General features: G+C 39.3%; 2 protein-coding genes across 2 annotated transcripts in view; one reads left to right on the plus strand and one right to left on the minus strand.

Annotated features, from left to right (window-relative positions):
• CD96 (CD96 molecule) overlaps window positions 1–23603 on the minus strand; it is a 101541-nt gene that overhangs the window by 49637 nt on the left and 28301 nt on the right. The window contains exons 5-8 of the mRNA XM_012524558.4: window positions 22584–22639; window positions 11140–11230; window positions 9149–9337; window positions 2970–3062 (exon numbers count right to left, since the gene is read on the minus strand). Of these exons, the coding sequence (XP_012380012.2) occupies window positions 2970–3062; window positions 9149–9337; window positions 11140–11230; window positions 22584–22639 (429 nt within the window). The remainder of the gene's footprint in view (window positions 1–2969; window positions 3063–9148; window positions 9338–11139; window positions 11231–22583; window positions 22640–23603) is intronic.
• On the plus strand, window positions 15486–17953 carry ZBED2 (zinc finger BED-type containing 2). The gene is made up of 2 exons (XM_004456907.4): window positions 15486–15594; window positions 15952–17953. Exon 2 carries the CDS (start codon window positions 16769–16771, stop codon window positions 17420–17422), a length of 654 nt encoding a protein of 217 aa, XP_004456964.2. The 5' UTR covers window positions 15486–15594; window positions 15952–16768; the 3' UTR covers window positions 17423–17953.

Genomic DNA, 23603 nt, shown 5'->3' on the forward strand with positions numbered 1-23603 from the left:
GAATTTTGAATGGGGGATTTTACTCTATTAATATTTTAATATTCAGTGTTATTATTGTGATGCTTTTCTGCCTCCAGTTTCTTTCCTGTTAGAGTATCCTGCCCTGGGGAGCCAGCTGGGGTTCAATACAGAAAGATGGTTCAATGTAGAAAAGCCCTGTTTGCATTTAGCTAGTCTAGCCAACAGAAACTGGATTGAAAGTGTGCACCTCTTGCCAACAGTTCTGCTGTGGTCTCTCTTTCTTCCCTCACCCTCTTGGAGGCCCTTTCACATGCGGTATGACTCAGCAGCATGTGTTCCACTGTGGGTCTCTGCAGACCTGGGTACCTGAGCTTGGATATGCATGGGATTCTAACTCCTTATGCTGCTGTGAGTGGCTCTATAATCTGTATCCACAGCAACAGGGACCCAGGCTGTGTTGTCTCTGCAGGACTCCCGAACTATCTGGGACCATGGGAGGGGAAGGGGTGAGGACTAGAAGATCTAGGATGAAAATTTCCTTCCTGATCCTGGAGATTATTTTTCTTTTTCTTTGATTCAGCATTTGTGGATCCTACTCCAGTATCTATCTTATTCCAGAGTCCTAAGCAAATGGGATGTGTCCTTTTATTAGCTGATTCCGTGTAGAGACTTTTCCAAGGGATGTCTTATTTCACCATGTTGATGACATCGCTTCTCTCACCTAATATTTTTGAAGTGCCTACTCTGTGCTAGGCATGTGCTAGAATGCAAATAAAATATGGTCCCTGTATTCATGAAGTGTTTAGAACAGTTGGATAAAATTTTGTATCATAGTAGACAACTAGATTTAGTCCAAAGACTTTGATGTGAATACCAACTTTGCCACTGACTAGTTATGTGATCATTCAAGCTCTCAGCATCTCAGGGTCTCCATTTGGAAAATAGGAATGATAATATTTGCTCTACCTACCTCTCATAGTAATGAAGATCAAAGTATACTGTATTTTATGTGAAAAAAAATCAAATTGGCTGGGTAATTTTATTTTATTTTATTTTTATTTTTTTATTTTATTTTTAAAAAGATTTATTTATTTATTTCTCTCCCCTTCCCCTGCCCCGGTTGTCTGTTCTCTGTGTTTATTTGCTGTGTCTTCTTTGTCCACTTCTGTTGTCAGCGGCATGGGACTCTGTGTTTCTTTTTGTTGCGTCATCTTGTTGTGTCAGCTCTCTGTGTGTGTGGCACCATTCCTGGGCAGGCTGCACTTTCTGTCGCGCTGGGCAGCTCTCCTTATGGGGTGTACTCCTTGCGTGTGGGGCTCCCCTACGCGGGGGACACCCCTGCGTGGCACAGCACTCCTTGCACGCATCAGCACTGCGCATGGGCCAGCTCCACACGGGTCAAGGAGGCCCGGGGTTTTAACCGTGGACCTCCCATGTGGTAGATGGATGCCCTAACCACTGGGCAAACTCCGCTTCCCTAGTAGTTTTAATTTGTCTACAAATTCCTTGATAGTCCCCTCTTCAAGAGATAGATCCTAATTCCCTTCCACTTGATTATGAGCTGGACTTTGTGACTCATTTCTAAGGACTAGAAAAAAACAGATGTAATGGTATGTGACTTTGGAGACTAGGTCAGAAAGAGGCACTATGGTTTCTGTCTTGTTCACTCTCTTTCTCCAATTACTTGATCAGGGGAAGCCAGCTGCTATATTTTAAGCAGGTAGCCCTAAGAAGAGGCCTACTTGCCTAGGAACTGGGCCTCCTTCCAACATTCTTGAGCTTAGAAACAGATCCTTCAGCACCCTGTCCGGCCTTGAGGTAACTAAAGCTCCAGCCTACAGCTTGACTACAATCTCATGAAAAACTTGAGTAGCCACCACTGAGAGAAGCTCCTCTCATATTTCTGACCTCCAGAAATCAGGTGAGACAATATATGTTTTGGGTGGTGCTAAGTTTTGGGGTAATATATTATGAACAATCAATAACTAATATACAAGGTAATATACAGACATAAGGTATTGCTGACTAGGTAATTACTGAATATCTAATATTTGTTGAATGAAGAAGGCTATACTCTACCTTTGGTTTATTGCTGAATAATGAGTTGGAAATGGAAGGAAAAGAAGTTTCAGAAAAAATGAAAATTACAAAGCATAAGGAAAGATAAGATAGTTGTAAAAATTCTGATGGGTGATTTGTAGGCATTTTTCATTTTGCTACAAGTTTCACTTTCTGAGAGGTGTCAACTTCTGACAATGGCTGAATGCTATGTGTTAAAGGCTACAGGTCTGAGGAATTTTTTGTTCATTTCTATTTACTGCTTTTGTTTCATTCCATTTTCATTTATTTTGAGCTAAAACTGATAGTTTTAATTAAATAAGAAATGAAAACCATGCTTCTATTCTGTATAGAATATACTCTTTTTTTGTACAGAAAGTCACCATGTTTCTTTGTTAAATGCAAAGACCATGGACACGGATAGCAATTTGTTTGTTTCAGTGCCGAGCTCTGAAAGTCACTGCTACCCCTTTGTCACAGTTACACTGACCTAGTCTGACCTCCATTATTAATAATGCCACAGCTGGGAGGGCTCAATTCAAACTTCTCACAAGTCACCTTTGTCAAAATTAATTTGAACCAGAAAAAAATTTAAATTTAAAATTATGTAACTACCTCTGGTCCACAGGATCCCCATTTACAACCAGTTTCTTAGACATTCCACTGAGAAATAGTTATGGAAGAGGACTGTTAATTTATTAACCCAATTAATAATAAATACAGAATTGATATTTCTCACTGATTTTCCCAGGGTTTTAATTGAAGGACTTTGGAAATTGTGTTAACTCTTTGAAGTCATGAGGATAGTACTTAATATGTTTACCTAAAAAGTCATATTTATGAAAAGATCATGAACCATGCAAGTTTTCTGAAGAGTTTTCTTTTTATCAAACTGTTTGGATAAAGAAATAATAGCTCATGCAAAGGAAAACAGTGTGGAAAATTCTTACTTGTAGGAGATATGCTGTTGGCTGGAGAAGATTGGGTGCTGAGAGTAGATTCTGTTACATTGGGTGGGGGATCGGTTGGAGGAATCACAGAGCCTGAAAATACGATAAAAAAGACATTTATAATGACCAAAATGTTATGAAGAAGGATAAATTTTTACTCAGTTCTTCCAAAAGTTTCCTTTATTTATTCATCCTGAGGGCCAGTTATGTGCAAGGCATTGGGATGTAACAGTGAATGTGAAAGACATAGTTGTCCTTAAAAATTAAAAAAATCTTGCAAAATGGATGAGTAACTAGACACTGTGTTGAGTGCTGTAATAGTGGAAGTCCAAGGGGCTAGGGGAATGCAATGAAGGAGTACTGTGACAGTTTGAATTTTGTGAATCCCAAAAAAAGAAAGATTATGTTTTTGAACTAATCCATTCCTTTGGGTGTGAGACTCTTTCAATTGGACTACATCAGTGAGGCATGACTCAGGTTGAATCTCTGCTCTCTTGCTGGGTCTGCTATAAATGGAGGCACAGAGAAAGACAGACACACACAAAAGAAAAGGGAGCCACCATATTATATTGATCCTGCTATGTGAGAGGGAGGACTGCAGAAAAACAAAACAAGCATCAACCAAGATTGGGAGGTTAGGGGAAAGCTTCCTGGAGAAAGTGGCATTTTACCAAGACCCAGTAAATGAAGACAGCTAATATTTTTAAGTATTTGAAAAATAACCATATAGTTTGCTAAATCCATAAAATCACAAAAACTTTTATCAGCAAGAGTAGAAAACGATACAACTATCAAATTGGATATAATATCAATAAAAATGAGCTGCATATTATTATGCTCTTTTTCAAATTTTACTTTTTGTCATACAATTTTGTTTGGCTATACATTTTCTCTGTGTGTGAGAAGATGTAGGAGAGGCTACAACATGTTGTCTTATTTTATTGTACATTTATGTCAATTCCTGAAAGCCTCCATTATTGTACTTTAAAGTAGTCCTATTAGAAATATAAAACAATATAAATCAAAAGGACTTATTGACTTTAGGGACATGTGGGTTAAATGTGGTTAAAGGACTTTGAGGCTAGGAAATTTTGTGATTTTCTAGATACAATGTCATTGGGTATGGTGTCACACACTTGATGAACTGTGTTAATTATTTAGATATTTATTTGCAAATTATAGTAATTGGCCCTATTCTGTAATTTTCTTTAAAGGACCAGTATATATTGTTCAAGTTATGTTATTTGATAGCACATTGCACACTGGAAGGAATTTTAAAAAATCTAGGCACATCCATGTTTTTCTCTCACTGTTAATGATGTTGTTACTGCTATTGGCTGTAGACAGTGTTTGTAGCATGCCCGAACTTGCTGTCCTATAAATGTTTTCATGCTATTCAACTCTGAAAAGTTGTTGTTGGGGGTGGGCATTAATATGGAAAGTATCTGAATAGATCAACAGAATGGTGCCCTCACCATGCCATCTGAAACAAGTCTGAACTCTTTAGCATAACATATAAGTTGATCATGATTTTGCCCCTCATTACATCCCCAGTGTCATTTTCTTGCATTGTCTGTCCTCTTTCCCTCTCCTTCAAACCACACCCTCAGCCTAACAGGCTACATTTCAACCCATGATCCCCAACACAATATGCTCTCTATGACTTCCAGGGTTTTGTGCATGCTGTTTCTTGACACTTTCCCTTCCTCAAACTTGTTGGTATTCACCTTCCCAAACTTGAGTAAGCCTAGAGATCTTTGAGTTGTGCTCATAGCCCTCAGTGTTGACCCTAGCAAAGACCTTACCCCTGCCTACATCTGGTACAATGTTTCAGAGAAGTAATTGTTTTGTTCCTCATTCTGCATCCAGTCGCTGGCAAATGCAAGTAGATAAATGAATGTATACAAACCTATTCTTAACACTGGAAGAAAGAAGGGCAACTTTAAGTACATATCTGACTATTGGTAAAGCACAAGCATCAACTTCCAAAGTAGTGTCTTAATAATATGGAACATGGGCCTGGAAAACAAACGCCAAATATTTTTCTTTGTAGATGGATTACAATAGCAGTTGGCAAACCACAGCCTACAGGACAAATTCTGCCCACGGCCCTTATTTCCAAATCAGTTTTATTGGGATACAGTCATGCCCATTTGTTTACTAGTGTCTCTGGCTTTCATTGAGCTACATCAGCAGAATTGAGTGGTTATGACAGACATAGTAGAAATAGTATGGTCCACAAAGCCTAAAATATTTACTATCTAGGCCTTTGGAAAAAAAGAATCTGCCAATCTATGGAACAGAAGATGTTGATAGGATATGCTCAATCTCAGATTTCAGTAATTTTTGAAGCCTAAAATGCTCCACAGTTATTTTTCATTTCTTGAATATTTTTGTTTTAGGATGTTATTCTGTCATATTTAATCACCAAATGTCTTTGAAAAAAATGAAGGACTCTTGGTATACATAACCTCACAATATATTAGGACATTGTTACTATAAGTTTTGCATTTTGAGGTGAACTCTTTGCCCTGTGACAAAAGTGACATGTCACTTTCAATTTGAAACCTGAGGCCAAAAAGTCTGTCTGGTTTCAGATGGCACTGTAAACTAGAAACTCTTCCTTAGTCAAAACAAAACTCAGCAGGTTTAAAAGGAGTGAGTAAGCCTAACAGGGAATAATGGTTTCCCTTTCCCAAAACTCAAATGCAGAATTTAGTAGAAACACAGGGCCACCTATCAGATCACTGTATTTATCATAATGCAGTAAGGGGTCAAGCTGCTGGCCTAAAGCCACCTAATCTGTTCCTGAAGAGGTCCACATGGGAGCAGGCCTGACATGGGTCTCTCAGCCACCCTGAGGGGCAAGTTCAGGTAGCGGTCATGTGATCTGGCCTTGAGGGCAGCTGGTCAATTCTGGCCTTCCTTGGAGTTTGTATGGACTTTCAAAGTAGGCTACCTAGAACTGAATGAAATCCCAGGGCTCATTAGGTCCTTGTTTCTCAAAATGTGGCCCATTTGTTGGGAGAATTTTAGAAATGCAGAATCTCATTCCCCACTGCAGACTTATTGAATCAGAATCTGCATTTTAACATGATCCCTGGGTGATGTGCATGTATATTAATGTCTGAGTAGAACTCTTCTCTGCTGATGCTCTCAGGAATCTCAGAGTCAGTCCTGGGTACCCACTGGGTGCGCTGAGGGAATGTATAAAACAGGAAGTATTTGTTTGGGATGTGTCACCTCAGTATTCAATGGTCTTTTCATCCCAGGGTTGCAATATCCCTTTTCACTTCTCTTTCTACCACCCATTATACACATGCACACTTAAACACATACAACCCTTAAACAGTTAATGATCTATCTTTCTCTCCCAAAGGTCTTGATCTCACAGTAATAGTTGGCAATCCGTTCAAGTCTGTGGACAGCCAGAATATTACCCACCCCAGCAGTATTTGCACTTAACTTTTGGATTAAACCAAAGAAAATATCTCCTCTACCTCAGAAAGCAAATAAACAAAAAACCTCTTTGTGCCCTAAAGTACCTCTGCAGTGCTGCAATTTTAGACATTTGACAGGCTAGCAGGGCAGGATATTTTGCAGGCCCTGGTGCTCAAATAACTGCTGATAGACTACTGGTTACCCCCACCCAACCTCTTCTTCCCTCAGTTCTCTAGAATAAGAACCACCTAGCACTTGAATTTCTGGAAGACTGGGGGTAGGTGGGGATGGAAGCACCTTAGAGGGCTATAATCTTGCAGTCTCTGACATTATTACTCTTCCCAGGAACAAATCTCCTTCCTGCTCCATAATATTCTAGAAATTCTCTACCTTAACACTCAGAGATGAACAGATTTTTTATGTGTGTGTTTTGTCTCAATATGTTGGCAACCACAATAGCTTGATAAAGCCATGACTCTCACACAAGGCATTAGAAATTTACTCCAGAGTTCATAAAGCATCAAACAGTATTACCATAGATAAAAATCATGTTTGGAAGGAAGTGTTTAAGAAATTGCATCAAACAGGGAAATATGATACAGGATAGCATTGGTTTACTGAACCTGTAATGCATCTTCTAAATCATTCATGATATAAGCCAGAATGTTCTACCAGAATGTAAGGTCTAACTGTGGGAAATTGAATTCTTCAAGATTTAATGTCTTTAATATGTGATCACACAGGATAAAAATTCATTTAACAATTTAAAATTAACCACCCTCACAGAGCCTAAAATTAAAATAGATCAACAGCCATCTTATACAATTGGAATTAGGGTGTGCTTGGGCGGACTTGGCCCAGTGGTTAGGGTGTCCGTCTACCACACGGGAGGTTCACGGTTCAAACCCTGGGCCTCCTCGACCCATGTGGAGCTGGCCATGCGCAGTGCTGATGAGCGCAAGGAGTGCCCTGCCCCGCAGAGGTGTCCCCTGTGTAGGGGAGCCCCATGAGCAAAGGAGTGTGCCCCATAAGGATAGCCGCCCAGTGCAAAAGAAAGTGCAGCCTGCCCAGGAATGGTGCCACACACACGGAGAGCTGACACAACAAGATGACGTAACAAAAAGAAACAAAGATTCCTCTGCCAATGACAACAACAGAAGCTGACAAAGAAGGCACAGCAAATAGACACAGAGAACAGATATCTGGGGTAGGGAGGGAAGGGGAGAAAAATAATTAAATAAATAAATCTTTAAAAAAAAAAAAAAAGAATCAGTTTCTTTCATATTATCCTAAAAGTATTTATTATGTTCTGATGTTAAAGCCAAGCACAGCTTTAACATCAGAAAATACTGGTTTTTCAGTCATGGCATATCTATTATGGGAATGGGTTCTCCTTTGGATTTGAGGGTTTTTTTGGTCTTTCAGCGAATGTTCTTAGATTCCTTAGATTCTATTGGCAAATCTATGTGAGACCCAATTACCCTCACAATATTCCAATACTGCAGTTCTAACTATGTACCACTTTCTAGGAAGGGGGTACCCTTATTTCTAAGGGAATTAGGCAAACTTGAGCATGGATAATTCAGTGTAAATCCATCACTACTTCTGGATGATTACCTCAAAGCTCACAGGGTGATGAGCTCATGCATACACATATACCGGCTGACAGGATTACAGGGATGATGCCACCATTCCAGATCATAATGGCACTAACTTCTGAGGAGCCAGCCTGAGTCTACACTGAGCCATACCCCTCTTCATCCAAGGTTTCCAATGACCAATTGCCTGCATCTGGGGTGGAGTTGAGCAAGATCCAAGGTGCAAACTGAGACTTTGTTCAAAAGAAAGCTTTCTCTCTCATAAATTACTCTGTTTATATGTGTACATTAAAAACTACAATGTCTCTGAAAATAGAAAGGTTTTAAAAGAACTTAAAGGTCAAGTCGAATTGTACTGATTTGCAAATCTGTATGTTTTATGCACACAAAGCACACGCATATGCATGTTCAAGTTGTCATTACCAACTTCTACCTGTCAATAGGTGTATTTTTAATCACTGTACTTATTGAGACATTTGTTCACATCTCTTATGTAGCAAAATCCATTACTTGAATAGTGAATATTCTGGCTAATCAAACATTATAATTAGTAGAATGAATCTACATATTAATTTTCAAGTCACAAAATAGTTACCGGAAGTCTTGTATGTGCCAGATACTGTGCTTCATACCAGTGGTACTAAAGTCCTGACGACACCCTTTCTACCCTTGAGGTTATTTTTATCCCATACATGGATAACAATGAAATGATCTATGCATTAATATTATATATGCTACATATAATTCAATATTCTTAATAACAGAAGGAATTTTAAGATCTTTTAAATTTCTCTTTATCATTAGTATTAATTTCTATTATGTAGTAGATCGACAAAAATGACAATTAAGATTTATGATTAACACAATCTGAACAAAACATCCATTGCATTCAACAGAAATTCTGCATGGGGGCATAGAAATTGGCTAGTTTCTTCTTATATGAAGAAATTCTTTGTTGTTGAGTTCCAGTGGTCAAAATTTTTGCTGATTTGAATTTTAACAATTTTGAGTTACATAGAGAGTTTTCTAAGATAAAATATTATGGAAATTATAAGTATCCTGTTTGTTCCTACTAGACAGTTTTTGAACTTGGGGGAGTCATGGCCCACCCTCGATGACCTTATTAAATAGATATCTCACCCAAGGAAATGGAGATCTTTTCAGATGAGGTATTCCACACTTTATTTCCAGGGCCCTGAGACAGAGCCGTACACCAAATGGTCAGGTTGGCTGATAGGGCTGGTTCACTAACATGCATTCTGGTCAGAACAGACTTCAGTTCCAAAAATCCGTCTTTGCCTTTTCTCTCCTCATTAATAATGTACATTTCTAAAAGACAGATTAGAACATGGTCAGTCACCAACTTTTTCTGTAGGTGCCATAAAATGAGGCCAAGTAATGACTGAAGACTTTACAACTGATGGCAATGTAGAGTCTAAAGTGATCAAATGGCAGCCCCTGTGCCACAAAGGTTAATTCCAGCAGGCCTTGGTTAACCTGAGCTGTTTTGCTCAAGTTCCTGCAGGGCCCTGTTCCAAGGGTAAGGGATGAAACATATGGATTAACAGTGCTGTCTGAGGGGTTTGGGGGCATGCTGTCTCGGCGTGTACGCATTGTTTATTGGTAACAGTGGGATTGATGATTTGCACCTGGTCTCTGTGAGACCCGGGAGGGCTCTGCTGTTGAGTCTGATTATGTAGCAGAAATATGCCTCCGTGACCAGTAAGATATAAAACCATTTCAGGTGAGACTCCATTTTGGGGTCCTGGTTCTGAGGTGTTCTGTGCACAGATTCAGTGGTTTCTAATCTGAGAGAGAAAGTGCATCTGTCAATGGCCATTACAGAGGGAGGACAAAGGAGTCCACGCCTGGCTTTCCAGACCTCTTGCTGTCATTGTATGCATATGATGCCTCTCCTTATTTTAATGGTTTTTCTATAGTGTATCCTTTGCCTGAAATAAGCTGTAGCTTTATAAGCTTTATCATTTTCATTTGTCAGTCTTCTTTAGCAATCAAACCCTAAATGCTACTGCTAATGCAGCCTCCACATAGCGTAAGCGGCCTCAAGAAATTAATGTAAAACCATCTATCATCATAGGCCAAAACTATCTGGACTCTCACAGGTTCTTTATATTAGAAGTCCTTAATGCTGGTTCTGATGTTATCATTTGCTGAAGTAGTAACTAAATGCAGTTGTGCACTGTTAGAATTCTGATCACACCTTCGGGCCTCAGGGTTGGGAGGATAATGAGGCACATCAAATCTGGGTGCTTTGCCTCTGCAGGCTTATTTAACAGGAGAACATGTTCATACCTTTAACAGTTTCAGGGTAGAATCCTATCATCTCTCTCATACCACTGTTATGGGTGAACTGTTTTAAAGTAAAATCATAACAAAACCAATAATCTCAGAACGTATCAAGTGATATAGTAATTTCTCAGCTTAAGCTTTTATCAATTAAAAATAATAAGGCAGCAAGAGAGTTGTGTGATTCAGTTTCTGCTGAAAATATATTGGGCTTTGAGGGAAAATGGCTTAAAAGGAAGGAGAAGGGCTGTTGACCAAGGCAGGGGATAGCCAGGATCCTTTTGGCAAGAGGATGTCATGGTTACCAGCTATGAAAAATATGGCTTAGTGTATTACCATCTGAACTTGTCTCAAGGGGTGTTCCTGTTCCAGGAACTTTTTATTCTCCTGGTAAACAAGCTCATTGCCATGGAGCAACTGCTTTACATGTACTTCCTCTAGGTTTTTCTACCTCCCCCCAGATTTTCACAAGATAAAGAAGAAATATGTTGTTTATTAAGCAGTGTATTAATTTAACTAAATGCAATGATTAATAAATATACACTGAATTAAACTTTTTGCCCTCATTTAGAGATTTGCTTTTTAATGTTTGCACAAGGTTTGACAAAGTCAATTGTATTTCTTTCATTCTGGGAGCTGCTATGCCCGACCCCTTTGGGAGAGCTAGATGAGGTACTAGAAAATGGCATCTAGTAGGCAAGATGATATTTTTCTTGGAATGAGAATTATTCTTAAATGCCAAGACCAATTTGGGCAGTGGCAAATTTCTATTGTTCTTTGTTTTCTTTCTTTGTCAAATCCATTTTCATTGTCTTTTTCCTTACCTTTTTTTTCACTGTGAAGAAAGCCTCCATCTATAAACCATGTGAGACTTGCTGAGGGAAATACATTCCTCAGTGAACAGGTAAATGTTTTCTGGGGTAAAGACAGGACAGAGAGATATTTATTTGCAAATTCAGAAGAAACGGTTGCTCCTTATATCTCCACCAACACTCACGTGAGACAAACTTTTGGCAAGAAACAATTTTCTCCACTTTTAGTTGGACAAATGCAAGGCAGTCTACCTTTAAGGCAGATTACATCAAAATGTGTACTATAAATGGGCTCTCTCTTATAGAGATGTTATTAATTTATAGTTGGAATCCTAGAGTAACTTAAAAAGAATCTAGAACTATACTAATATTGCAAGTCTAGATTCTGGGTCCTGGAAAAGGGAAATCACAATCCTGCAGAATAAAACAGTGCTAAATGCAAACCAAAGGATAGAAAGAGGATGTTATTAACAGGCAGAGGACAGAGAAGAATACCCTATCAGAATAAAAGCTAAAAGAGATCCACTGTTTCCATTCCCCAAATAATGTAAAGCATTATTTGTAGAAGCAACCACAGAAACCATTTAATGTAAATGTCTCATATTCTGACTTGTAAAGTGCTATCCTAAGTATATTTTTCATTTTATCTTCTTAACAGTGCTATAGTATAGGTAGAACTTGTCTTACTGTCATTTGACAGATGGGAAAACCAAGGCACAGAGTGACTAAAGGGAGTTGAAGGTAGTTAATGGCTCAGTTGGAAACTATGTTCCCTCCATCATAGTCTGGGATATTTCCTGCCAAAACACATTGCACTGAAATAAGAAAAATATGGAAGAACAGGTAGCTTATGTTATAAAAACAGAGAACTTGGGTTTAGGTTGGTTATGCTTTATTTTCAACGCTGTTCAAGGAGAGTTGTTCTTTGGGGACCAGTGTTTTCTTCAACAACTTGGTGAAAATATCCAGTGAGGTTATTCATTTTCCTTTTTTAAATCTGATCGCCTACAAAATTATAATCCAATTTAGAATAATTTATCTGTTTTCCCATCAAGAGACATACATATTTTAGGCATGACCAGCCCTAGTTCTCAGTTCAAAAATATTTTCCACAATTGATGAATATATTTGTTGACCAGCACAGAATAATTACATATGAGGCTGGATGTACCAATTTTGCCAAAGATTAGTTACTCCCAAAGTATCTGGACCTACAGAGCAGAAACCCGACTCAGGGAAACTAAGTGACACTTCTTGTGAGATCATACTGAGGCCCAGGTTAACATCCTTCACAATATCACACCACACATACACACACACACACACAAACAAGGAAACAGTGAAACTTTCATGAGAACTATTTGTCATAGCAAAGATGATGGGTGGCAAATGCTGCAGCTCCAGCATTTCCACTCAGTCAACACTTGCTTTTTCCAAATAATGGGGATACATGTATGTGCAGAGATGTAGACCCATGAAACTGTGCCTCTCTCTGCCCTGGAAAATCAAAAATAAGTCAGATCACAAAAGATACATTCTTATTAAGTAAAGGAAAGACAATTCAGTTCATTTAATACAACAAAATGCTAACGTTTTATGTTTATGTCCAGGTAGTCTGTAAAAGGAGATGAGATACAGGAGAAAGGATGCTCAAAAAAATGTTATAAAGATTTGTGCCAAAGTCAATTCCTTTAACATTCTCATGTTTAATTTCTTCCATGCTCAGTTAACCCACCAAAATGATCATGCTTCTGTAATATCAGAAACAAGTGGGGATGCATTGTTTTGCAAAGACAATGGGCTCCCTGAAGGAATCTTGCAACAACTTCTAAAAATATGAAAAAAGTTAAATTTGAAAATAAGCTGCTAAATTCAGACTTTTGAGAATGATTCAGATTTCAAGTATTTTAAACTACATCCAGACTCTGTTTTACAAGATTTGGTTTAAGAATATGGTTTGTAGCAGTTTGATATGGTTATGAATCCCCAAAATATTTACTGGATTATATTTGTAATCTGATCTGTACCTGGGCCTGATTGAGTTATGATTAGGGCTTTAATTGGGCCATGTCATTAGGGCACTGAGTCCCCACCCCTTGGTGGGTGGGGATTCACAGATAAAAGGGATGGCAAAGGACTGAGTTTTTGGTTTTCTGATGTTGCAGTTTTGATGTTGGAGTTTGATGTTGAAGCTGGAGTCCCAGGGAAAGAGACAGAGCTGTTTGCCTGACAGTCTACAGCTGACCTTGTGGAGGAAACAGAGGAGCTGAGCCCAGAGGAACCAAGAAAACCTGAACCCTCACAGATATCAGCAGCCATCTTGCTCCAATGCATGGAAATAGACTTTGGTGAGGGAAGTAACTTATGCTTTATGGCCTGGTATCTGTAAGTGCCTACCTCAAATAAATACCATTTAGAATACCCAGCAGATTTCTGGTATTTTGCATCAGCACCCCTTTGGCTGACTAATACATGATTCTTTCTGAAAACCTTCTCAGTCTCTCTAAAATTGCAAAGCCACAGTCTAAATTAGTTCAACTTGAGGACAAAAGTCTCAGGAAACATCATGTCTGTATGGTTTTGCTGTCTTTATAACTAGAAACTTCTACTTGAACCAAATGAGTAAGAAGAAAGATAGGTTATGCCAGAAAAAATATGAAGAAAAAGACACAAGAGGATATGTGCACACATACACGCACACATACATGGTCCTCTGTTGAGAAATCAAAGATATTTCCTGGTTCATTTTGCACCTGTTGCTTCTGAGACAGAAGTCAAATAATTGGTTTTCCCAACACATTATTATATGTAAACATTATGCTTCTTAGTACAAAGGATAATGTACAAAGAACCCATAGTTCTCTATAGGTGCAGAGAGGGGAGAAGTCTGGGAATCATTTAAAGAACAGAGTTATATTTAGAAGACAAGAAAGAGATAGGTTTGGATTGATTCCATGGATGGTCTGTGTTGGAAAGTGATGCAGAATGTCCAAAGATGGATGGAACAGGCCCATAATGGAGAACCTTATGACCCAGGTGTGACTTGGGGATGTTGTCCTGGAAGCAGGGAGAACAAAGGACGGTTGGAACATGATGGGAATGGAGACAGGAAAAATGAATCCAAATCTGGCTGTAAGATGATCCATTCCTATTTACACAGATGAAATACAGACACAGTTACCATTGGTAAATTAATTCATACTCAGTTTGCCTAAGTTTGGGCAGTACCTTTCTCAAAAGGCTTTTCATAGAATGATTTTGAAAATATTGAGGTTTTTATTCTAGAATGGGAAATATTTTTTGAAAATCTGTTTTCTAACTGTTCATTTCTATTTAGATTCTTCCCCCATTTGAAAAATATCTTTTCAGTTTCTTCAAGTTTCTGATCTTCTATTTCTATTTTTTCTCTATAAATCAAAGTTGTTTCTTCTATAGATATCTTTAACATGGTTCTTGTCTCTTCTTGAGCATTTTTCTTACTAAATTTATATGTCATATAGATGTGTGTGTTTATTTTTGACTAAATTGTAATTACCCCTTTTTTCACTCTGAGAGTTGAAGCCAGAAACATTCCAGCTTTTCTAGCTCTGGTTACATAATACAATAAAAAAGCAGCCCTGAATCTGTTCCTCACTTTGCAACATTTCTTTGAGATTTGGGGGTTTTCTTTCACTTAATCTTTCCTTTTCTCTAAGTTCCTAAGTGGCTTTTCTCTTGACTGTATTTATAGTGTTGACTGAGTAGAAAGCTAGCTTGTGCCCTAAGTTGGTGCTGTTAGGCAAGGGTTTTTAAAAGGAAAAAGAAGAAGAAAAAAGGAAGTTGGTTAGGGCAAGAGTTTTAGAAATAGGCTTTGTTTTTTTTTTCAGAAAGGGAATGGTTTTTTTTCAGCTGCTCAGGTTTCGCTTATTAACAGGCAGTTTCAAGTTTCCAGAGTGGCCTAAGGGCCTTTCTATATGCAATGCTTCCGGAACCATTTTTCTTTCACAGCAGTAACCATAGTTTCCAAACCAAAAATCAAGACTCATAGTCTGACAATGGGAAAAATTATTTTAAACCACAAGTGTCCTTGAGGCATTTGGTTTCTAGGCCCATATTTCAGACTCTTTCCCCTCTGAAATCTCATTGCTTGAGAGACCAGATGATCTAGATAAGAAGAAAGAGAACTAAGACTTACAGATACTTGACTGAATGTTTTATTATATGACATTTGCCAGAAACATCTTTTTTTCCTGTGGTGAAAAGTGGTGAAGGAAAGGTTTTCATTTGGAAGTCAAGTGTTGCAGAAAACCCGACAAGCAGGGACACACCCATTTGAAAGCAAGGCTTCCCTGAAAATGGGAGGAACCAGGAACTGGAGGTGCCCTCCCCCTCCGGTCAGAGTCAGCTCATAGCCTGGCCTGATATGCAGGCCAAACACTCAGCTCTACCACAGAGAGACGGGAGACAGGTTCAGAGCCTTGCTTTCTCGTAAGTACTCACTTGGGGCAACGAGGGAATTTCCTAACTGTTTGAGGTTACAGAGCTTGATGCATAGTCTCTTACTCACTTAAGAAATGAGAGAGAAGTCAGTCTGTTTTTAAAAATGTAATATAATTTTCTATGTTTTTTAAATTTATATTTTTAATTGTATTTTTTCGAAGATACATAGTTCACAAAAAAAAGTTACATTAAAAAATATAAGAGGTTCCCATATACCCCACACCCTCCACTCCTCCCACATCAGCAACATGTGCTCATTTTTTGTTAAATTAAGGTAAATAAGTCAAACATCTGGGTTAATGAAACTACTTGTCAGGAAGACCTTACTGGCTTTTGGCTTTGCAGGTGATGATGCCAGGGAAGTTGGAGTTTGGTGAGCTGCTGGCTGAGGACGGCCAGGCAGGAAAGTGTGTAGAGAGATACTCCAGCTCTTTCTTCTCCACGCATGGCAGCTCCTCCTGCTGAAATCAGCTAAGTCTGCTGTTTGGATTTCTTAGAATCCTGTTCTCACAAGGAACTCTGTGGAATCAAACTGACTCACGTTGGGAACTTTATTACCTGGCAGGCTTTGTGGTCTTGGAACTCTCATTGCCACGGTTCTTAGGAAGCAAGAGTCTCTTCCACCTCAGCATCTGTCTGTGCTTGCTTTACCTACTCTGAGAAAGACGCAGTAAGGCTTAGCCCTGAGGCCTCATTCCTTCTGCCTCTGAAGGGGAAACGGCCTTTTACAGGTATAAAAGCTCACAGAGCAGGAGAAAGAGCCAAGAGCAGAATCAACACGAAACCTAACGTTTTCAATATTCCAAAACATTTGTGGTTATTGATCTAGAGAACACTCAGTTTGCTAAAGTTCTATCATTGTTGACAGGGAAAGCTTCTGGCCTGGCAAGGAGGAATCATAAGCATCTGGGGCATACTCAAGTGCCTCCTGGGGCATTTTGCTTGGATCTGTGGTTTGGCTCCTCTCCTACCTCCACCCTGTTTTTGCGGTGAAGCAGAACCTAGGAAACATCCCAGGTGTTGCCAGACTTTGACATTATTGTGAATGTCCAAGAGTCACGACAGTCCCTTTACAAATATACATTTAACCCTGTAGTTCAGTTAAGACTCTTGGCTCAAGGCTGAGCATCTTCACAAGGAAAGCTGTAAAAGAAGAGACGGGATGAGGCGGGAAGAGGAGGAAAAGGAGGGAATGAGGGTGAAAGCAAAAGGGGACTTGGAGATGAAGGAGGAGGAGGAGATTAGTGAGACAGGAGAACTGGTTGGCCCATTTATGAGTGCCATGCCCACCCCAGTGCCCCACAGTCGGGGGACCCGGTTTTCTGAGGCGTGGGAGTACTTCCACCTGGCCCCGGCTCGTGCTGGGCACCACCCCAGCCAATACGCCACCTGCCGCCTGTGTGGCAGGCAGGTGAGTCGTGGCCCTGGGGTTAACGTGGGCACCACAGCCTTATGGAAGCATCTGAAAAGCATGCACAGAGAGCAGCTGGAGAAGAGTGGCCATGGTCAGGCAGGACAGCACCAGAATCCAAGGCCCCAAGGGTCCCAGGTCCCCATGGGCATGGAGGGTGACTGGGCCAGGCTCCTGGAGCAGGTGGGAGCCTTGGCTTTATGGGCCAGCCAGAGGGAAAAGGAAGTTCGTAGGAGGGAGCGGGCAGTGGAATGGCGGGAGAGGGCTGTGGAAAGGAGAGAGAGAGCCCTGGAGGAGGTGGAAAGGGCTATCCTGGAGATGAAGTGGAAGGTGAGGGCTGAGAAGGAGGCATGCCAGAGGGAGAATGACTTGCCTGCGGCAGCGCATCCCTTCCAGTTTGTTTGAATTAGGCTTGGAGGAGCCTGTTCTGAAGACACTGACTTTAGACTCATAGCGAAGAGTCTTTTTGGTTCCAACTCAAATATAAAGCAAAGTAGTTTAGTGGACGTTTGTTTTTGAAAGAGTGCAGAGCATGTGTGTATTGCAGCCGGTCTGAATGTTTCAGGGCAGAATGTGCCAGTCAGTCAGCATTGTTTAGTACCAATAATTGGATTTGTGCCTTGAACTTGGTTTTGGTGGAGCTAAAGATTTCGATGGTTGAAGCTGCTGAGGAAGCCAGAATGTGCCTACGTGATCATCTCACCCTATAAGTGATCCCACCATCAGCAGAACTTAGGCTTCCTGGGACCAATGAGTTTGCATGCATACTGATGGTGATTCATGGCCTGGAGACAAAGCTTGTCCAGTGCAAACCAACAGTGGAAGGACAAAGAAGACTAGGCCTGAGATCTCTGGACCCCCTCCAATGCACGTGTTTCTCCTATTGTTGCAGTGTTGTATCCTCTGCCTATATTAAAGGTATTTCATTGGCATAAACTGAGTCCTGTGAATCTTTCTGACAATCTCACATGCAAAGTTATTAATGACTCATTAGCATAGAAAGGGTTACGCTTTTCAACTCGCTTGGTTTTTTAAGAATTAAGAATAGTAAATACAAAATTTATTCACAAATATTTCAGATATAATTTCTTATTAAGGGTCACTGAAAGGAGATGGTGTTAATGGGCAAGAGTAGGAAGAAACTCAGGAGGAAAAAGAAAATGATGTAGAGATGAGAATAAAGGAGGAGAAATTAAAAAAACAGGCAGAAAAATTTAAAAAAAAAGAAAAAAGAAAGCAGATAGAGAAGAGATATGAAGAAAGGAAAAGAGAGAGAGCACTTTAGGAAAAAGTCACCATGGAAAGAGAAAAAAAGACCCTCAGTGTCTAGGAGAGTAAAGGACAGAGAATATTTTCTTAGATTCTGAGGTTGATTTTAATGAATTAAATTGCTTTTGATTTATGCTCACAGACCAGTCTGTGAGCAGCAAGCTTGGATTTTTCCTCTACCTCTGAAATGCCAACTGCATGAAAATCCATTCTTCAATCCTTCTTTCTTTTTTTTAACTGTTCATCTTCAAACATTCAGAGATACTTTGAAAGAAAGAAGTCTCACAGTCTCCACAGGGAGAGAAACTATTTCCCGGGCTGCTGAGGCTATGCTTAAAATATTAACTCAGGAGTAGTATATAATTGTGCTGGAAATCACTCTGGCCTTTGGGCAGGAGCTGATTTTTGTTTTGGATGACTCCTCCTAAAGCTATTTTTTTTTTAAATTTTTAGATGGATTTGGATTGGGGAGGGAGGGTCAGAGGTATCTGGAGAAGGCAAGAGGAGATATAATATCTCACTATCTCATAGATAAACCAAGTAATTTATGGAGCATCAACTTTTCCCAAAGTTGACAAGATCCTGGTGAAATGTCATGTTTTTTGGTCCTCTCCTAAACAGCTGACTCTTACTTCTTAAACCTGTCAGGCAGGCCAAATAGCCAGACCTCTCTTCCGTGGGTGCAGTTTATGGAACAGAATTCCAAACACCTGGAAAACTTTCATACTTATTTTTCTAGAAACCTGCTGATAGGAAAGATTTAGCTCTTATGTGCTCCACCCTTTTTAGGGCCCTCTCCGTTGATGGTGAAAGCACTTGCTCGCCAATGCAAATGACAATGGTTTCTGAGAGTCCTGTGGCTGGACATTTGGGTCAGAGATTTATTGTGCCAAAAAAAGATTCAAGGGGAAAAAAAGAAGCTGCAATACCTTATCTTTTAAACAAATTAAACAAACATACATTTGGAATAGGGCTTAAGAAGGGAAAGTTAAGGAATCCAGAAGGGTTCAGCTCTGCAAAGCCAAACCAAATAAACACACACCCCATAAAAAACAAATTTTGCAAAAATAGCTATAGGAGCTATCTTGCTAAACTCTGATGCAGACCAAAGTGTGGGTTTTCAGATTAAGGTATGTGTCCTACACAGTCCTCAGTACTTCGGCCTCTCTTTCTTTTTAGGCATCTTCAATCCAGTTACTTTGCTTTCTATGTTTCCCATTGGGTAGTTTTCCTTAGAATTAAAAAAAAAAACCCTGTTAAACATAAAAATATAGGGGTTGAGAAGGATAGGGACCCATGGAGATGAACTGGCTTAAGCATAAAGCATAGACCTAAAAGAGAGGGATACATGCCTTGTGGAAGAACTGAGCCATTGGATGAACTCTGGAGATTTCCTGCTCTCTTGTGCCTATCAGAGCTGGGTCTATAGGGCCAGGAGCTGTGGGCTGAGGGGCTCTTTGGCTCAGCATGTTTTGTCTCCAATGAAAAAACTCTGCTACATATAGGGACCCTGAGGTTTCAGTTGAAGAACCCTGTCCCATTTCAGCTTTGAGAGGGGCTGCTGCATGCTAGGCTAGAGGTGCTGGCAATGTCTTACCTTAAGGGACACATAGGAGCATGACAACTACATATCTGACACTCTCCTTGGACACCCCTGGCATGTCTAAGCTTTAATTCCACTTTTTAAAAAATCACCCTCTCTAGAAAGCCTGAGAGAAAATCCATTCAATGACATGTAAGATATCATTATTAGAATAATTTGGGGTCTTTTTTATTTTATAGAAAAACTAAATTAGCCAGAAACATTGCCACTTTAACTAGTAATAATGGAAAACACACCTCATAAATGGCCAAGTCCCCAGTATGCTCTACCACCAAGGGCTGTCAGTGTAGTGCATATTAGCACAAAGTAGGCATCAAATATATGCATGTTGACCTAATTAACTGCTAAGGAATGCACGGGGTGGGTAGGAAGTTACCACTTACCAAACTTATGGTTGCCAGATCTCTCATTTGATGCCCATATCACCCTAGTGAGGTTGGAATCATTATCCTCATTCACTGATAAAGAAGCTAAGGCCCCCAGAGGTCAGAGTTAATAAGTGATGGAGAATTCAAAACCCGATCTATTAGATTTCACAATCTATGTTTTGTTTTTTCATTATCCCACTCTATTTCCTAGAATCAATCTCATAGTAGATTTATGAATGAAAGTGCAGAAGCAGGGATAGGTGGAAGAGAAATTTAATGAAAAATAGTGGCTAGGGAAGAGACTGAGTGCCATGTACTCCATTTATGTGTACTGCACATAAAGTGAATGCTTTAGTATTCAGTTTTAGAGATGAGTTAGGTGGTGCTCATGAGGTTTAACTACTTGATGAGGGTGTGTAGCTAGTAAGGATTTGGCAGTAGGTCTGCCTGACTCAGAAGCACAATTTCTTTTCGTTATACCACCTGCGTGGATATGGGCATGCTAAATTCTTGTCCTAGTTCTGCCCTTTATTAAACAAGACTCAGTCAGTTGTGTAGACTCTCTAGGCTCCAATTTCTCACCTGTAATATGAGATGTATAGTAACCTGATGAATGTTCTACCTGGTTCTGAGTCTTGTTGGGAGCATCATATGACAAAAGCATGTTAAGGGGCTTTGAAGGGTTGGTAAGTTGTTAAAAAAATACAGTAGGGAATATAAAAATGTTAGAGTGAGGAATTACCTATGTTCGGCAAGTTCTTAAAAGATCCAAAGACAATCTGTGTTCATGTGTGGTAGGAGAGAACTAGTCAACGATCTTCCAGTTGGGAAAGTTCTCTGATTTCCCTAGGTAGCATCTAGGCCAACATATGTACAAAAAAGGAATCTGATGATGGCATTTAAGGCAAAAGATTTTTTAAAAAATTGAGATTCTTGGATTCAATCTTATGGATATCTATCTATCTATCTATCTATCTATCTATCTATCTGTATGTTTGTATGTACATATATCTGGATGAGTCCATCATATCACCTATAAATATTGACACCAAAATCCAAAATCCTTGTAAGAAGCAACTCCAACCAAAAAGTATATCATTAAATTCTTGTTTTTTAAATTACTGAGATGAATTTCACTAATAAACTTGGAAATTAGTTGTGATAGAATAAAATCTTTAAGATCTTTTCCTACATACTCAGGACTACATTAGCAATTATCAAAGAGATGAATATATAGTTGACAAAAGACACAGATACTTGGATATACACATTTATACACTCATTCACAACCATCCCACACAATCTGAACTATGTTTGTATGTGTATCCAGCTCTCAAATAAATGGTTGATATTCAGTGGGCCCCCAAATCATAAATTATTTACTGGTCCTGGGACTCTTTCTTCTTCTAGAATATGAGAATAATTTTCTGTCACCCCATGTAACAAAAATTTTGATAATTAATGAAAATATTTATTTTACAGGGAATTTTGAAGAGTTTGGGTGAAATCATAATGCCACAAAATAGTTCATTAAAACATAAAACAAAAGAAACTACAAGACTAATGTTTAATTAACATATTACTGAGGTAATGTGCTAAGAACTTTTCATATATTATTTCATTTAATTCTTAAAAATAAACAATGTGCAGATACTATTACTATCCCCTTCATATCGTCAAGGAAACTGACTACAAAACTATGAATTTTCCCAGGGTCACAGTCAGCAATTGGTAGAGCTGGGAAATGAGCCCACATGGGCTGATTCCAGAACCCATTGACTATGGAGGCTGGGAACAACCCATAAGAAGTAAAAGTTAAGGGCCATATTCTACATTCTTTCTTCTCCTGTTCTTCCTCCTATCTGCCAAAGAAATAGTAAGGGTTCTGAAGGAGTACAGGAGGGCACTTTGTCTTGTCACTTTGAAATAAAAATAATGGGAAAGCAGATACAGGAAATTGATTAGACTAAATTAAGTGTCTGCTGAGTAAAAACCTCATTCTTACACCAGAATTCACACTGCTTTTTGCCCTATTTTTCCCTCACTACATACCTCAATTTTTATTAAAGAGAAATTTAAGCAACTGCGACTTTTTTTCCCCCAGGAAATTTAAGGATCAGTTCACATGCTCTGAGAGACCAAAGTTGGAAAGTAAGATTCCCATTTGATTTCTAGAATCAACTCAACTTCCCTTCAATGTTACCAGTAATTAATTGGCAGAGAACCAAAGTGTAAGGTCCTCTGAGAAAACATTCCTGACAATTATTCAACCTGACAAACTTGGCATATAAAACTATAGATTTTCAAAGGTTTTAATGTGACTCACCTCTCCCAAGACATTCGTGGAGATATTTTCCACAATCAAGGGGATTTCTGGCTTAGCTTAAAGGAAAATTAAACAGTTAGTGGCATTGAATACCATCCTACTTTCCCACTAGTTTGTGTGCCTCTAAGAGAGATTCATCATTCATCAAATATTTATTAAAAACCTACTGTTTGCCAGGCAGTATGTGAGATGCCTAGGAAACAAAGTGGACAAAATATATTCACTGTTCTTAAGAAATTTCCATTTTCATGGAAGATACTGACACACAACTAAAATTTATAAGACACCAAGATAAGTACCGTGATTAGGAAAAGTAGGATTTGAAGAAAGCTTTTAAGAGAAGTTCCTAGCTCAGCCTTGGGGGATAGAGTGAAGATGAAGATAACAGATGCTTGAATGTTTGTCAGTGGTAAGTCAAGTGAAAAGGGGGAAGGGAGGATCAGAAGGTGGGGAGTATTCTACAGGTCCAAAGGCCTGGAAGTATTGGTAACTATTAGCACCCTGGAGGATACAGGAAAAACACTGGGTTCTTGTTTGGTTGCTTGGTGCTGGAGACTATCAGGGAATTTTGCTATGATTTTGTTGATCTCTTGCTAGATTCTAAGTGCCTCTATCATTCCACTGTCAGCACCTAACAGTGTTCAGCATAAAGTAGACATTTATAAATTATGTGAACTGAAGTAGCAAGTGGCTTCAGTTAAGTCCTTGAGTTTGGCTGACAAGGTCTTTTATGAAGCAGAGAAAAAACCAAACATTTAGCACACCTGTAATAGATGCTATTAGTGCCAGCTACATCCCTTCAGCATTTACCTCAAGGCATTTTATTGTGCATACTTATGTCTGCCTAAGCTTTTTGATTGTTTGTTAGTTTGTTTGTGGGGAGGCAGGTGGTCTTTAGAGCTCACCACTCAACCTTCAATTAGGGCAAACTGTTGTCTCAGAGAGTTAAAGACGATAACAGACAGGGAGTTGGTAGATAAATGCCCCAACTCCCCTGTCCCTCATTTGGGGTAACTCTGA

The sequence above is a fragment of the Dasypus novemcinctus genome, chromosome 4, assembly GCF_030445035.2.
Source record: "Dasypus novemcinctus isolate mDasNov1 chromosome 4, mDasNov1.1.hap2, whole genome shotgun sequence".
NCBI classification, from domain to species: Eukaryota; Metazoa; Chordata; class Mammalia; order Cingulata; family Dasypodidae; genus Dasypus; species Dasypus novemcinctus.

What these genes read in the sequence shown, in the direction of transcription:
- ZBED2 (XM_004456907.4), top strand. Translation starts at nt 16,769, where the DNA reads ATGAGGCGGGAAGAGGAGGAAAAGGAGGGAATGAGGGTGAAAGCAAAA.